The 17,465-nt window shown below is 30.8% G+C and overlaps 1 protein-coding gene across 1 annotated transcript in view; it reads right to left on the minus strand.

The window, feature by feature from the left end:
• The window catches only part of LOC127729351 (kinesin-like protein KIF14), a 36,527-nt gene extending 19,857 nt beyond the window's left edge, over positions 1-16,670 (minus strand). Inside the window, exons 1-9 of the mRNA XM_052237125.1 lie at positions 15,750-16,670; positions 14,077-14,331; positions 13,360-13,468; positions 4,510-4,605; positions 3,482-3,673; positions 2,427-2,668; positions 1,932-2,030; positions 1,250-1,323; positions 401-539 (exon numbers count right to left, since the gene is read on the minus strand). Of these exons, the coding sequence (XP_052093085.1) occupies positions 401-539; positions 1,250-1,323; positions 1,932-2,030; positions 2,427-2,668; positions 3,482-3,673; positions 4,510-4,605; positions 13,360-13,468; positions 14,077-14,331; positions 15,750-16,405 (1,862 nt within the window). The 5' untranslated portion in view covers positions 16,406-16,670. The remainder of the gene's footprint in view (positions 1-400; positions 540-1,249; positions 1,324-1,931; positions 2,031-2,426; positions 2,669-3,481; positions 3,674-4,509; positions 4,606-13,359; positions 13,469-14,076; positions 14,332-15,749) is intronic.
• Positions 16,671-17,465: the final 795 nt, after the last annotated feature.

Genomic DNA, 17,465 nt, shown 5'->3' on the forward strand with positions numbered 1-17,465 from the left:
ATAAATTCTAAATAACTTTAAGTGACAAATCAACAGAATAAAATATTGAAACTGTACTATTGTAAATGTGGAGGATTTAAACAACATTTATACTCAATCCATGAATGCAAGAGGTAAAATCTGTATTTCTAATAATACAGATGAAACTGCCTTAAGACACTGGACTCCACTAGGTACTAAATAATTGCCAATTAAAATAACATTACAAAAGCAATCTTAATCTATATTGATATCGATACATAAAAAACTATAAATGTTTCCATTTTTCTGATGGTACTACAATATGCTAAGTTCAAAGTCTGGCTATATCTTTAACTGTGACACTTCAACATATGTAACTTGGTTAATAAATAAACATGAAAATTAACAACATTAAACAACATATTCAGTAAATACTAACTGTTTCATTTCTTCAATCTCTTTCTCTTTAGCCACACATTTTTCTCTCAGTTCATCAATTTCTGTCTGTGTAGCTGACTGTTGTTCATCTCTATTCCATCTGTCACTTATTTTTAATCTGTCAATCTCTGCACGTAGTTCTGTAATTATATGTTCATCATTTACATAATCATCTTTAAAAACATTTTAAAGGTGTTGTCATTGACTTCTACTAGTTATAATGACTGTGTGATAAATGTAACAGCCTCAACTCATCTGAACTTGAAGAGGACAACACTGATTAAACTCAAAATTAAACAGTTAAACTTCTCTTCTACTATGTTAGTATATATAATATAATTAAACAATTCTGCGGTCAAATTTAAAAGTCAACAATAAATTCATTTTCTTTTGTTTCCTTACTTGACCAAGTAGGTAATCCTATTAATTTGTGTTATTTAAAAACAGTTACAACTAAGATTTAAATAAGACAAACTTAAGGTCAAATTCTAGTGACCTATTTCCATCAGTGTAATTCTATAGGATAAAGAAGTACTGACTTTCCAACTAAAAAACTTTGTCTCAAAGACACGAAGGCCTATAGCTTTATCACTACAAGTTGGTCAACCCAAAACAAATTTCAAACTCAATCTGTGAGTCATCATTTAACACTAATGCACAAAAAAATCAGATTAATATCTGCAGGCAAAACTTAAAAAGTCAGTACAACTGATTATTTTCAAAACGATGGAATGAAGGAAGAACATGAGTAACAGAATGATGGAATGAAGGAAGGAAACACATGGGTAACACTATGTGGCTGGGGAATAAAATCCTCAACTTTTTCTTTTAGCAAATATACAAGGCTTACCTTTGATTAGCTTTGTAGTAGGATCTTCATTCACTCTAGCAGTATTCACGATACTACTAGCTATCTTAGCATACGTATAAACAGTTAAGGAATAAACCTTTATAATAATACCATACTACTTTAAATACTATTCAATATTTCCTGATTTCAAACCACCTGGACCTAGGTGATCTCAGGGTAACATGCTTGTATTGCAAAACAGAATCTCTGTTTGTTAAACAGAGGGCTTTCAAATTGTATATGAAGCTTTGTTGACAAGCATACAGTATTTAATAGTAAAAGCAAAGACAGGTTGGCTTATTGATCAGATTATAATCATTATCTTTTGTATATACATAAAGATCATAATTAAGACAAACAAGTAAATAAGTACATTTTAAGATTTCTAAACATTTTGTTAGAACTTATTCACTTCCAATATATTAAAAAAAAATTTTAAATATTTCATGACTGCAGTTATTCATTAAATTAGAAATCAAAACTTCATTTAAATTTTATAACACATATCAAATTGTAAAAACAAGTATGTATAATTTTGTGCAAGCAAGAAAACCCCTAAAAAAAATTGTAAATTGTAAATATAAGCATGTATAATTTTGTGCAAGCAAGAAAACCCCTAAAAAAATTCTTCAGTTACCAGACATAAACCATTGGAATAGTACACATGTAAATAAAAGGATATCTGAGAGTACTAAGTGTTTCTTCTTTGTGGTAGTTAGTTGGACTAATAGTAGCTAACATGGCAGTTTTTGAATTCCCACCTATGCTTTCCTTCAACAACCTGAAAAAAAGAAATGAAAAACATCAGAATGTATATTCAAAAGACATCCCAGATTTGGTTTTGGAGAGTTCTGTTTTATTTTATGTATTCAGGTCATTTGTTGACCTTAGAAATATGTGGCTGTTCTGTTTGGGCATTGTCTTGCTTTCATTTTTTACTTTTTGATACCTGACGATGGTCATTCAAAAGGAGGGGAGGGGGGTCAGGTAATTATACAAATTCAGTTGAATTGGAACTGATTCAAATTAGATCCAACCATTTCTATTATATTGTATCTTCAACACAAGTGATGTCTATACTATGGAAAGTTTTAGATAATTGTTCATTTAATAATGAATTGATCTGTATGATCTATAAATTTAACAGTTTTGATAACTGCATTCTTCAATGTCTTACCAAGTGAGAACTGAATCCCTGTATGGTATGAAGAATTTCTTCTTTCCTGACGTGGATTTTTTGGACAAAGAGGAGATGACCATTCCCAGTGTAGTCAAAGATTTGTTGATATTAGTTGCCTCCCTTAGTCTGTCTCCTTCTGTCTTTGCCTGTGACTGACGTTCACTTCCTGCTAAATCAACTAAGTTGATCTTACTGGTGATTCTCCGAGGATCGTTCTTCTGGCTTCCTACTTCATCAGTCTAAAATAATAGTTGAAATGTTATCAAGCTTTTTTATTTGTAATAAGTACTTTTACCAGCTTTAATATTTAGATAAAAAAATACATTTCAATATGGTATCCCTTATTGTTTTGTGTTTGTGGATTGTGTTATGCAAAAATACTCATGACCCTATGAAACTTGTGATATTTCAATTCCTTTTGTACACTGATTTGTAACTTTGTGCAATTAAACACAAATAAAGGTAATTCTTTCAAAGATTTTTCTATGAATCTAAATCCTACACTTCACGGTAATTATAACTCACCTTATGATTTAAGCATGTTAACCATGGAAGACCCTTAAATTGTTAAATGGTCCATTTCAATTTAAGCTATTCCACATTAACTTGATGTTGAAGAGTTGGAAATGCCCAAACAACCATAACATTATCGTTGAAGAATTTTGAATATATCAAATGGACATACCACTATATATGACCAACGAACCATGTTCAAAAATAAGTTTTCCTCTCCTACCAACCCACATTCATTCTAATGTACATGATGAACTAGCCCTCAGCTTAATCCCACATGTGAAATTTTTTCGCAAAAACATAACCAAACCATGGTGAATGAAATAGTTCTTTTTTCATTCCTACGTAAGGCAGATGTGATTCAAATTTCCTACTATTGTGTGGTCAACATTATTGTAAACTACAGAGTGAGATTTTACTACTTTGTTCAGTCATATATGCCATAGCTGGAAATACTATCCTAAATAGTTATAACTTATCCTTGTCTGTCAAAACTAAGACTGAGATTGATCTACTACTGTATGTCTAGAGCTACCTACCCTTGTCTGTGTCAATACTAATGTAAAGACAGAGTGTGATCTACTACTTCTTTCATTCATTCCTGTGGTTGCAGTAGCTCTGTTTTTGTTACCAAGAGTTATCCACCCTTCCACATCCTCGAATGAGTTGACAACATACATTGATAATCCTTCCACATATGGACCAGTACTGGGATGTTCTCGTACTTTAAGCTAAAATAAATTAAAATTAGTCAAATTACCAACATGAGGAACCATATGATAATCATGTGATAGTCATGTTATAATAAACTTTTTAAAGATATTAACTGAAAGGCATTGTTACCACTATGTATTTAAGGAAAGTAGTCCATTTACTTCATTAACAATCAGTATAATGTAGAGTCGAAGTGTTATTGACACATCTTTTGCTTTTTTGAATACTCATCATTATGAAATGTGGAAACTAAGCAAAAGTCCTTGTTTCTACACTGACCATGATTCATTACAATTCTATAACTGTTCCCAAAAAACCTGGCAAGGTACTTATTATGAAAAGGAATTTTAACTGTACAAACAATACAAAGAAGCATTTAAGAATTTATTACTTGAACTAAAGCTGTGTATGAACTGTTGGTACAGCCACCTATAGTCATAACTTGCAGGGGCTTTCAATATGTTCGCCTGGTTACCTGAATGTGAATGAAACTGCCAGTGCCAACACGATGGAGATAATCCAACATGAAAGAATTCTATTGAATATTTGCATCATGTCAGCCAATTGACAGATGGCCATGTGTCATTTGACTGTTTATCTATGATTTAAATTTTATATGCAATTTTACTTAATTTGAAAAAAAAAACTACATTGTAGTACCGGTATATTCAACATGCACTCAGCAAACCCTCTATTTGCAAAGCACTAAATAATACATACACATGCACCCACTGTTAAAAGATAAAACCATTCTCGAAACACTTGAAGGGATTATATATTTTGTTCTATTCTTATACTGCACAATAAGAAAATTCATCTCCTTTAGACAATATAGGATTTTGATTTCAATTACCTGTGACTTTCCACCTTTTTCTTTAGAAGAAGCCAACAAGTCATGGATCTTCTCATTGTAAATTTCAAAGAAGGATATTTCTACATTGATTTTGACCTGAAATATAAGAGAAGTATAAACGAATATCAAACTGCACCACATATGTAATTGTACATTAATACAAAAGACTACAGAAATATCAGAAATAGATTTGACTGTATATTGTTCTACTGTTACAGATTTAGCATTAAATGGTCTAAAATCTGATTAACTACAGTATAATCTGATAATAAGGATCAACATTTTATTCCAAAGGCATGTAATAATTAGACAAACAATAGTCTTTACACATCCTGCTTTCATGTATTATACCACACATAAAACACACCTATCTCTTAATTCCAGATCAGTCAAAATAATCATCACCTGTTTTTACAACACAAGATCTAAACAATCTAATATGTTTATTTTAAACTGTTTGCCCTCTACATGAATACTGTAAACAAACTAATTTTTGTGCATATCTTATTTCACATTAATTTCTTTCCAGCCAACTTCGTGGTTTATCGAAATCTGATCATTTTCATGATTTATTTTTATAAAGTAAGATACACATTTTTAAACACAAATGCAACAATTTAAATTCTCATTTTTCTACTCACGAAAGTCATGAAAATAAATTGCTCTCAAAGAATAGTTGGTTTAAAGAAAATGGGCCATCAGCAAATTTTAAATGTCTATATGTACTCATCAGTTTTGTACATAATTATATTGTGAATACCAAAACATTTAAAAATGACTTAAGTATCAACATTATTCATAAAGATGATAATTATAACAATGATAACAATGATAACAGGGATGTTATTTGATAGTTTAAATACCAATAGATCTATGACTGGATATCTTAAAGTTTATACAAAAATTTATGTTCAATTATACATTTTTTTCATTGGCCTGGCTAACCAAAAAATTGAACACATGTAAAATGTCCACTTAAATTTAAATCTCTCTGATTGCCATATGATAGCTTTAACTGTGAATATCAAGGTAAAACCACAAAACCTAAAAAATCAATCTTATAATCTTGTTAATTACTTTGTATAGGAATTATAATAATCTGCATTTTTGCATATTATGGCCCAGCTACTTATAATAAAATTAATGTCGTGTATATTTTAAAAAATATAACATATCTACATATTATTGTTGGGTATGATCATGGCAATAATTGTTAAATTTACATACATGTATCATGTGTATACTTAAACTGATTTCTACATCATGTACAATTGTACACTTAAATATGCAGTTTTTAGGCATCTTATATTTAATAATTTACTTTAACGGATTTATAAACTTTTAAGCCAAAGAAAATGATAAATTCAAAGTTCTTTTTTAATAAAACATATGTGTGTCGTCAAAGGAAGCTGTGTCTCCACTAACTCAAATTAATGTAAGCAGAAATGTCTAAAAGGAAGTCTATATATATATGGGAACGTCTAAAAGCCACTTGGATCAAATATCAAAATAGCAGATGCACAACTTCATGTTCTGAAGAAAAATCTGTTGAAGTTTGATTTAATTCTGTCCAGCAGTTTTGAAGGAGTTTTTGGTTAACACATTGTGACATCAGCACCACAGATGAATTAAGTCCAGCAGTTTTGATGGAGTTTTTGGTTAACACATTGTGACATCAGCACCACAGATGAATTCTGTCAAGCAGTTTTGATGGAGTTTTTGGTTAACACATTGTGACATCAGCACCACAGATGAATTCTGTCAATAAAATTGAGAATGGAAATGGGGAATGTGTCAAAGAGACAACAACCCGACCACAGAACAGACAACAGCAGAAGGCCACCAACAGGTCTTCAATGCAGCGAGAAATTCCTGCACCCGGAGGCGTCCTTCAGCTGGCCCCTAAACAAATATATATACTAGTTCAGTGATAATGAACGCCATACTAAACTCCAAATTGTACACAAAAAACTAAAATTAAAAATAATACAAGACTAACAAAGGCTAGAGGCTCCTGACTTGGGACAGGCGCAAAAATGCGGCGGGGTTAAACATGTTTATGAGATCTCAACCCTCCCCCTATACCTCTAGCCAATGTAGAAAAGTAAACGCATAACAATACGCACATTAAAATTCAGTTCAAGAGAAGTCCGAGTCTGATGTCAGAAGATGTAACCAAAGAAAATAAACAAAATGACAATAATACATAAATAACAACAGACTACTAGCAGTTAACTGACATGCCAGCTCCAGACTTCAATTAAACTGATTGAAAGATTATGTCTTCATCATATGAATATCAATCACAATCCTTCCCGTTAGGGGTTTAGTATCATACCATCATAACATATATGAGAAGAACATAACCCGTGTCATGCCAACAACTGGTAAGCAGTTTTGATGGAGTTTTTGGTTAACACATTGTGACATCAGCACCACAGATGAATTCTGTCCAGCAGTTTTGAAGGAGTTTTTGGTTAACACATTGTGACATCAGCACCACAGATGAATTCTGTCCAGCAGTTTTGATGGAGTTTTTGGTTAACACATTGTGACATCAGCACCACAGATGAATTCTGTCAAGCAGTTTTGATGGAGTTTTTGGTTAACACATTGTGACATCAGCACCACAGATGAATTCTGTCAAGCAGTTTTGATGGAGTTTTTGGTTAACACATTGTGACATCAGCACCACAGATGAATTCTGTCAAGCAGTTTTGATGGAGTTTTTGGTTAACACATTGTGACATCAGCACCACAGATGACAGAAGCAATCCATGTGACATCACAGCTGGACCCTCTCAGGCAACACTTCAAATGCATCAGTTAGTCTTGGCAGAAAAAGAAGACTGATAAGACTGGTGTCAATCTAGACAAAGGAAGGATTTCAAGCTTTTTTTTATGAGATCCAAAATACCACAAACATGACAAATATAGGTTTTTCATCCACAACCATACTTCAGAACTTATTTTAAGGACACAGAAAAAAAAAGATATGTCTGTTTTTTCTAACTGCTAGTACTTTTTAAATAAGAATGTGTAATCTTTACAATACATTTAAATAAAAAGTTATGCATAAATTCTGACTAAGAACTTATGGAGAAACATGTACACAAGCTTTATTTTATTAGCCAACTTAACCCTTAAGTTTGAGTCCTTTGAACAATATGTAAAAAAAAATCTGAAACACAACATTACAAATTCAAAAGGGTAACTATGCAATGTTCTGACTTAATTTTAATGATTTTCAATAATAATTTCTTTCTTTATCCAGTTTTTATTCCCTATTACCGGCTATCGGTTTGGAAGATACATTAGGATCTGTAATCCCAATTGCTATTAATTAAAAATAATTGTTTTGGTTATTGTTGTCTACGTTTCCTCTTGCCATTGCTATACATTGGAATTTGCATTTGTGTACATCAGATGTTTATTTGTGTTAACTATAGCATCTGCCATACTGATGGCTCAGAATTGCATGTGAATTTTAAGAGACTACTAGTATTGGAAAATATAAAACAAACTGTACACAAATGATACAAATTCCATCTTCCTTGTACATGAAAAAATAGAAAAATTGGGATAAAAATCAACTGCATTACAAAAGCTTACAATTTATTATGTTCATTGCTGTAAATCTAATTAAAGATCAAAACCAGATAATGTAATGTTATCCCCCCAAAGAGAATTTTGAAAATATACAAACATATTTTGTTTTTTGTCGATCTTGATAAAAAAAGAATACAATAGAAAGTATAACATTACATCACAGTATTATAACAAGTTTTAACACCCACTAATCTTAATGTCTTCAATCATACAAGGTTACCAATATATTATACATGTTAATGTTCCAATTAAATGCCAAATAGAACAATAATGGAAATTTATTAATATATTGATCAGACAACACATAAAATTCCAATAAACTGGTTTGATTCTAGTACTTTAACATAATGTATACATGTCATAAAAAAGTTTAATGTTTTTTTTCCGGTTATTAAATGTAGATTTTCTATAAATTATTTGAACGACCTTATCAAAATCCATTCAGAGTTTCAATAACAGGACAAACGGATCACTTCACAATTAATTAACAGGTTTTTCATGTCAAAATCTGAAATCTTGGGACCAGTTTTAAAAAATTTCCCAGAATATAAAGCATTTAAAAATTTAATGCTTTCTACCATTTGTGCTACATTGGACCAAACTAATGCACAAACATCTGACAAAGAGCCATTCAAACCTGATAGATATTTAATTCTACCAATTACGGCTATATCTTATTATTCATCAGTTTATGTATAGAACTGTTGTTTAATGTGACACTCGTTATCCCCACACACAATTAAACTATGGATTATAACGACCTGTTAACTGTTTAGTTCTAATACAATTGTATTGTAGGAGCACGAACCATTGTTGACACTTTGGTTTATATGGCCCTCTATTCAAATAACTAATTGTATGATTTCAAATTAACCTACAAAACTGACTCTTGTATTAATTATGATTACCTCTAATGTGCGTCAATACATTTTGCTCTAACTGGTCTTGCAAAGTCCTTTATCCATTCATAGACCTATTATCAACATTTTATAAATTCAGAGAGTATTTAAAACTTTCTACTAATCAGCAGGCTGCTTTTTTTGCAGCAAAATCACAAAACAATTTAAATCAAATAATTTGATTCATGGCACAGTCATACGAATGTATTAAAATTAATTTTGATTTTGTTTTCTTTTTCTATTTAGTCATGAATATATGTAGACTTAGATAATAAATTAGCATGGCCTCGTTGCCTTTTATTTTAAATTCTTCAATTTTTAAGCATTCATACAAGTAGTTCTTAAAATGTCTTAATATAAAAATATGAGGATGTGGTATGTTTGCAAATGAGACAACTCTCCACCAGAGACCAAATGGCATAGAAGCAAGCAACTATAGGTCATCGTACAAAGTTCAAATAAAGTAAAAGGCATTTGATGTTAAACCAATACATTATTATGGCTTATGCTGAATGATCATCATACCCTTAATTCCAATTAAGAGCACACTGGCATGACTGGTGTCAGAATTTTAAAAGTACAAAAAAGGTACTGAGGTTTTTTTTTTCTTTTTAATTGATGGATTGAATGTTTGGTGTATAACATTGTTTTTCAGCACCATTGGCTATTTCATGGCAAACAGTTTTCATTCATGGCAGGTCCACTATGTAGTGACATTCAAAATAAACTTTCTGGAAATGTTGTGACTTTGATAATTTTACATCATAAAATCATAACCTAATACACAAGCAACTGTTCAATAATGAAAATATATGTCAGAATCATGTGATAAGTGTACTCCAGACCAGGTCACATTGTTTTGAAGTTTCATCAATGCATACTTCAAAGACTTTGACTTGCCGTAGTACCATGTTTTGCATGATGCACTTTTAAAGCCCTGTGGTTATGCATGCCAATCAATGCCCAGATTCAATAAAAACATAGATGAAATTTGTGTATTCATAACTGAAAGTAAATTTGAAGTATATTAAACAAAAGTAAACAGCAGATTTAGTCTATTTAGTTATAAGACTTTTAATTAAACAGTAGCATGTATATATACATGGTATATATAACAACCTACACTTACCATGCTTACATTGTAAATTCTATTATTCTATAAATTATGACAGACATTTTAGGAAAGACTCCTTAAAGATAATATTTAATAAATTTTACAATTGAAAGAAAGTAAGTAAGCCTATATAATAAATAAATATTTTTATTGCATTTCATTTAATTTCATATTTAAATAACAGCTGTATACATATTTAATGGCAGTCCTTTATAATAAAGACTAGTTAATACTTTGAATATAAAATCATATCAACAACCGTGGTTTGGAAATCATGACTGGACTGGCTGTTCCTATAAATTTGGACTATTAACGGGTGTCAGAAAATAATGCTAATTCTTAATAATGCTCAGACAAAATATTTTTACAACAATTTTAACATAAAGTTAATTATTTATGTAAATTAAAAGTTACTACATGGGAATTTTTATTAATAAGTATTATTAACATGTTAAAGGCATGGATAATTCAAAAAGATTTTTATCAATTAACCACAAAAAAAAGTATAGCTAGCCTGACTAGCGTACATTTTGCAATTAAAATATTTCACATACTTTAAGCAAAAAGGTACTTGTATTACTGGACTCTTGAGGTAAATCTGGCAAAGCTTATTTTCCGTACATACATACATTCTTTCTTATGTAATTTGGTGCATTTCACATTCCTTCTTTGATATAAATCTTTGTTACACATGGGACGAATCTCATTTGATTATCAATATGATTGATTACTATCTATCTAAAAATTCTGTTGATTCCCAGTGCTAATGAAATTCAGGTACCTACTGTTTCAATATATTTACATCAATAAACCAATTAATCTGTGTTATCTTCTTTTCTTTTCATTATATAAATTAAAGAAGTTGCTCATTATGAAGAAAAGGTACAGTCTTTAATGTTGGTGCAAATATTTTGTCTGTTAAATGTAACTACAGCTTTGGTCATTGATCAAAGTATGTACATATGTACATGCTGGGTTTCCATTTTAAACAAGAATAATCAATTTCTAACTGAAGAAATTTGACATGACAAAATTTTAATAAAAAATTGTTCACTTTGTTTACAAACTGATAATCAATTCTTCAACAATACACTTCATACTTTATTGACAAAACTATCAAAGTAAATCAGTAGAGACCATAATACTTAAATGTCTGTGTGGATTTAACATGCTTAACTAAAATCACTTCAAAGTTTAAAGTTCTATATTATTATTATGAAAGGGAAAACAATAACAGCTGAGTACTGTTCATTTAAAAATCAAACAATAGAATTAACAATACACAACTCAAGTAAATCCTCAGTCAACACTAGAATGGAATTTTCATTTAAACTTCAAATGAAGTAGGTTCAAATTGATAGATTTTACTTTGCAGAAGACAACAGATTATAATTTTAGTGTGCCAATGGTAATGGAATTTTCTCAAATATTATCACAAAGATAATGTACTGAAAATTACTATGTCCTTTACAAAAGAACTAATTATTTAGCTTTAGTATTTGAGGAGCTGTTTATTAAAAAGGACTAGTAACTTTTAATTATATTCTTTTAATAAGTTTTCATTCTACAGAGCTATTTTCTGGGTTGTTGAACGGTTAATACAGTGCCAATGGTATAAAGTTAGTTCACACTGTTAAAATGAACAAAATCTGTATACACAAAATATTTGTAAATAGAAGTTCAGCACATTGTACCATTTTGTTTGATGTTTTTTTTCTCGTACCTGAAACCTCTATAAAGACGGCATATTCACACTTCAAACACATTGTCAAGTAGTACAAATATTTTTTTTTAATTTGTAAAAAAAAAACAAAAAAAAAACATCAATTAATAATACAAGAGTGCACATGCTGAAATGTCTCACCGGCTTTACTGACCATTGAGTTGATGTTGATAGTTCTAAATAGAAAGCTTTACTACAAGTATCAAATAAACTTAACATGATCCAACAAAATGAGGTCAAGGTCAGATAAACCAAACTGGAAATACATGTACATCTTACAATTACCATACACCAAATATAGTTAACCTATTGCTTAAAGTTTCTAAGAAACCAACTTAACAAGGAAAATTTAACATTGACCAATGAACCATGAAAATGAGGTCAAGGTCAGATGAACCATGCCAGACAGACAAGTACACCTTACAATCAATCTATGCATTAAATATATTTGACCTATTGCTTATAGTATTTAAGAAACAAACTTAACCAGGAAAACTTGAAATTGACCATTGAACCATGAAAATGAGGTCAAGGTCAAATGATACCTGCCAAACAGACATATACACCTTACAATCATTCCATACACCAAATATAGTTGACCGATTGTTTATAGATTAAGAAAAACAGACCAAAACACAAAAACTTAACTTTAACCACTGAACCATGAAAATGAGGTCAAGGTCAGATGACACCTGCCAGTTGGACATGTACACCTTACAATCATTCCATACACCAAGTATAGTAGACCTATTGCTTATAGTATCTGATATATGGACTTGCCCATGAAAACTTAACCTTGTTCACTGATCCACAAAATGAGGTCCAGGTCAGTTGAAAACGGTCTGACATACATGATGGCCTTGCAAGGTATTCACATACTGAATATAGTTATCCTATTACTCATAATAATAGATAAATCAACATTTCAAAAAATCTGAACTTTTTTTTCAAATAGTCACTGAACCATGAAAATGAGGTCAAAGACAATGGACATATGACAGACAGAAACTTCATAACATAAGGCATCTAAATACAAAGTATGAAGCATCGCAGACTCGACAAAAAATCAGTTGTGTAAAAATTTTATTTGATTTTTCATAATACTTTCATTATTTTTTGTAGATTGGGCAAAAAATTGTATTTGTGTTTATTAGATTTTGTGATTTTAAATGATTTTTGCACACAAGCATATAGATATGAAAAAAAATTTATTCAATTTTTTTAAAGAGTTAAACTAAATCCAAGAAATCTGCATTAACCTTTTGTGTTGAAGTTAAACTCCCCAATCAATGGAAAGTTCACACCTCATCAATATTGTTTCTTTTTAAAACTTTTTGCTGGGGGTATTTTCGTGCATTTTACATGATTGAGAAACAACATGAACAAGCAAAGATTGCCTCAGCACTAGATTTTTATGTTTACAGAACATGTGTAATCAAGCGTAAAACACCAACATAATTGAACATGACAATTTAATAAAGTTAGTCATAAAATAGTATACATACCATTTCTGAATCTCTGGTGACTTCGTGGTCTACCCGTGAAAATAATTCTTCACAAAACCTGGGAATGATTCCTATTTCATTTCTTCCTTCGTTTACCTGTCCCATAATACTGTAATTAAAAAATGTAAAAACACATTTAGAGGTAAAATTATTTTAAAATGAAGCTGGAATGTACTGTAATGTAATGCTTAAAACAATTATGGAGATAAGAACTTGGTTTTATATGTACTTTTTTTATCAAGGTAAATGTATTATATCCTCACTTTTTTTTTTTTGGTTGGTTGGTTGGGGGGGGGGGGGGGGGCTTTTTTTTCAGTACAAACATGGTGAATCACTAGAACTGGTGGTTTTCACAATGAATAAAAATGATTGTGGGTTATTCACTTTGAAATCTCTATATGTTCTAGGAATGGCAAGTGGCAAGGTTACAAAAATCACTGTAATCAAACTGTTTATCATTCAACACCAGCAAGAGTGTTTTTACCTTAATCACTAAACCAGCAAGAGTGTTTTTACCTTAATCACTAAACCAGCAAGAGTGTTTTCACCTTAATCACTAAACCAGCAAGGGTGTTTTTACCTTAATCACTAAACCAGCAAGAGTGTTTTCACCTTAATCACTAATTAAATATTTATATACATGATATAGAACATGCAGTCATATCATGCATGTAGTAAGATTGTAAAGTACAAAAAAATGTATGTTGTAATATATACCTGTAACTTTTTCCACTTCCAGTTTGACCATATGCAAATAAGCATGTGTTATAGCCTTCAAAAGCTTTGACCAGTAAAGGCTGGGCCAGCAACTTGTATATTCTTTCTTGGTCAGAAAAATTGCCATTGTGTTTATCAAATGACCAGAATGAAAAATCATATGTAAAAGTCTGTTTGGAACCATTATCCTTAGTTACTGTTGTTTCTTTGTCACACATTGAAACGACACAGCGGATGTTGCCTATCTTTTCTTCTCTGTAAAATATTGTATCATATATAAGTATATATTGTTGAACAAAATACAAATTTACACAATTTATACATTTACATGTACAATTCATTTCATCATCATACATTGTACAAGTACATGAAATAATCATTTCTTGGATAACTGAATGAAAGACTGTTGGACTGGTTTCTATATGTCTTCAGAATTGCCTTCAACCTTCATGGGCTTGAAAATATGAAAGGGTCTTTAACAATCTCAGCAGACCTGGGACCCACATTTCTTCTACATTTGCAATGCCTTAGAGGTTCTCGCTAAGATATTTTAAGGGTGAGTCCTACATGTAGCTGATTCTGAGGAGTCCATAGTACTGGAACTCAAATAATTCCAATTTCAAATACATACATCATGGGTTTTTCTCATTGTTTAAGGCCATATGATGACTTTTAGTTGTATACCATGTATACCAGTACATCATTGTCCTTAGGTGTTTACATGGCAAACAGCTCAAACCATAAATTATCTTCTTATATTTACATGTTAATGACATAATAATTTACATATACAATTAACAAATCATGTCTTTCAGTGGAAATGATGAAAAATGCATTTAATTTTATCAAATTCCAAAGTTTAAGAGGAACAGCAATCAAAGCTCTGTTCCTTTGCTTTTTGTGTTTTTTTCTTTGTACATTGTGTATACAGAATTCTTTTCTATCCTGTAGTACTGTACATGTTTCCCAAAGATTCAAATATTACACAACCACATTTACAAATACATTCCACATTTGTACATGTGCATGTATTATAAAATCTTTTCCAATAGCAACATGGTAAAGAATATCATAATGGTTCTATTGCGGAAAATGTATACACCTTATCGCTATTCCCGCTTGACCCGAGAATCTGTCCCGCTTGAACTTTTGACGTCCTACAACAATCACTTTTCCATTGTGGTGTCAGATATTTTCTATTATGACGTCAAAATTTTACGGGAACTTTTGTCATGTCCAGTAATGGCGGATAAATAGCGATAAGGTGTATTCATAAAGACCCTGAGAAGAATACTGAATTTTTGCATCCATTTTTTTTCAATTTATTTGTGATGCTCATATACATGTACATACATGTACATGTATTGTAGCAATGTATCATTGAATGGCATTAAAATATATGAAAAAAATTCTCTTATACTTTAAAGTTTTAAAGCTAATAATATGTGTTTACAAGACTTGCCATTTCAGAACATTATATAAATGTATTTTGAAGCTTTGATACATTTCATGCATGACACTTAAATTAATCGGTCAATGACCCCATTAGACATGTTGATGTTAGAGAGCATTTAATTTTATTACATTTGTAGCTGGAAACAAATTTTTTTTTTATTTGTATAAAAATGCTAAAAACAAAAGTAAATGTGTTCTTATTAAAATGACTACTGCACCTTGCATTGAGAGGTCGAACTCGTACTGCTACTGTTAGACTACTACTATCTTCCCTTGGATGATCATCATCATCGCTGTGGAATTCAAATCTTGATAAATCCTCAATCTGTACTGCATTATAACATTCTGGAGTAGCAATCAACTTGTCACCTTCTGTGTATCTTCTTTTAGGGGTCTTGCAATTGTTTGGCGAGATAAAATCAAACCTGTCCATTTCCGGGGGTCCTCTTGGTTCCTTAACTGGAGTAAGAAAGTTTTCTTTATTACATTCTTTGTTATTAGTCCAATTTGAAATAAAATCATGTTCTGCATTATCAGTTGACTGATCACAAACACTTGAATTTGTGAATGTTGTGTCACCTGATAAACTACTTGTATTACTTTCATATGCAGAGAGAGAATCATCTGAGGAATTTGGTTTGTCAAATGACAACTTTATACATTCAGATCCTGGCTTAATTCGTCCTTTACTGTGTGTACCACCTATTGATATTTCAACAGTTTCTGGATTAAACTTTGTATGGGTTTTTAAATTTTCTGTCCCATTTTGTATGCATACGTTTGGAACTTCAGGCAATTTTCGTTTATTCCTCGCCGACAAAGATAGTCCCGGTATTTTTGTTACAGAAGATGACATTTTTAGCACAACAGACATGCAAAAACACAATTACGAACAAAATATCCCCTCAGCCTGTGTTAGATTGTCATGGATGAAGATATTGATAAACAGAACAAAACATATATTTTTTTTGAAAGAAATATATCACTTTACAAGTCGCACGAACGCAGAGAATGAAATGTGTGCTTAAAAACATCAAAACTGTCACTAATTCCCAGACTTTTAAGATTTAAAAGTTGTTTTCGCTTCATTTACTTCCATTCATTCAAATATGTAGTGTTTACTAAATTTGAAATGGCCTCCACAAGTTCCTTGGTGCTTCGTAACGAAGGAAATGATTGGTTAAAAGTTAAGACGATTAAAATAGTTAGACCACTTACTGGAAGCAAACCAGATGAAAATCCGTCATAGCAATTTTATAGGTTACTTTTCAATTATGGAATGGGACAACAATTGAAGGACATATAATAGTTTCATCTAATAAATGACAAGTAAATCAAACTAAAGTAAACAACTGTATGGACACCTGAATTTAATTATCATGCAGCAGTGACGATTTCCAATATTATGAAAAACATTTGTTAGGGGAACGGACTTTATTTTGATAATGTATGATACAAACTTCAAATGAATTTGCAATATAATAAATTTTGAATATCCATGCTGTATTAATCAAACTTGAACAATACGTATTTTGAACCATAATGTTTATAAACGGGGTCTTATCAACTAAGCAGCCAACCTGGGACTATTATACTAGTTAGTATAATAGTCCCAGAGCCAACTTAATTTACATATTTCAAATTATTTTCTCGAACAGCTATTTCGGGGAATATTTTTCAACAATTTTTAATAAAATTTTCATCTTTTAAAGCATTGCGATTTTTTGTTTGTTTACTATTTTTTTTACATTATACAAATTAATATTACTTATTAGTTTTCACTACTTGGATTATACTAGAAGAGGATGATTTGATACGATGCGTCTATAACTCGATATATATTTAAAGTATTTTATCAAATCGAACATTAATATTGTAACTGTCCTTTTCAACAGAATATTTGCTTTGAAAATATCGGATTTTATCTTAGGAAT

Source organism: Mytilus californianus, unplaced genomic scaffold, assembly GCF_021869535.1.
Source record: "Mytilus californianus isolate M0D057914Y unplaced genomic scaffold, xbMytCali1.0.p SCAF_2, whole genome shotgun sequence".
NCBI classification, from domain to species: domain Eukaryota; kingdom Metazoa; phylum Mollusca; class Bivalvia; order Mytilida; family Mytilidae; genus Mytilus; species Mytilus californianus.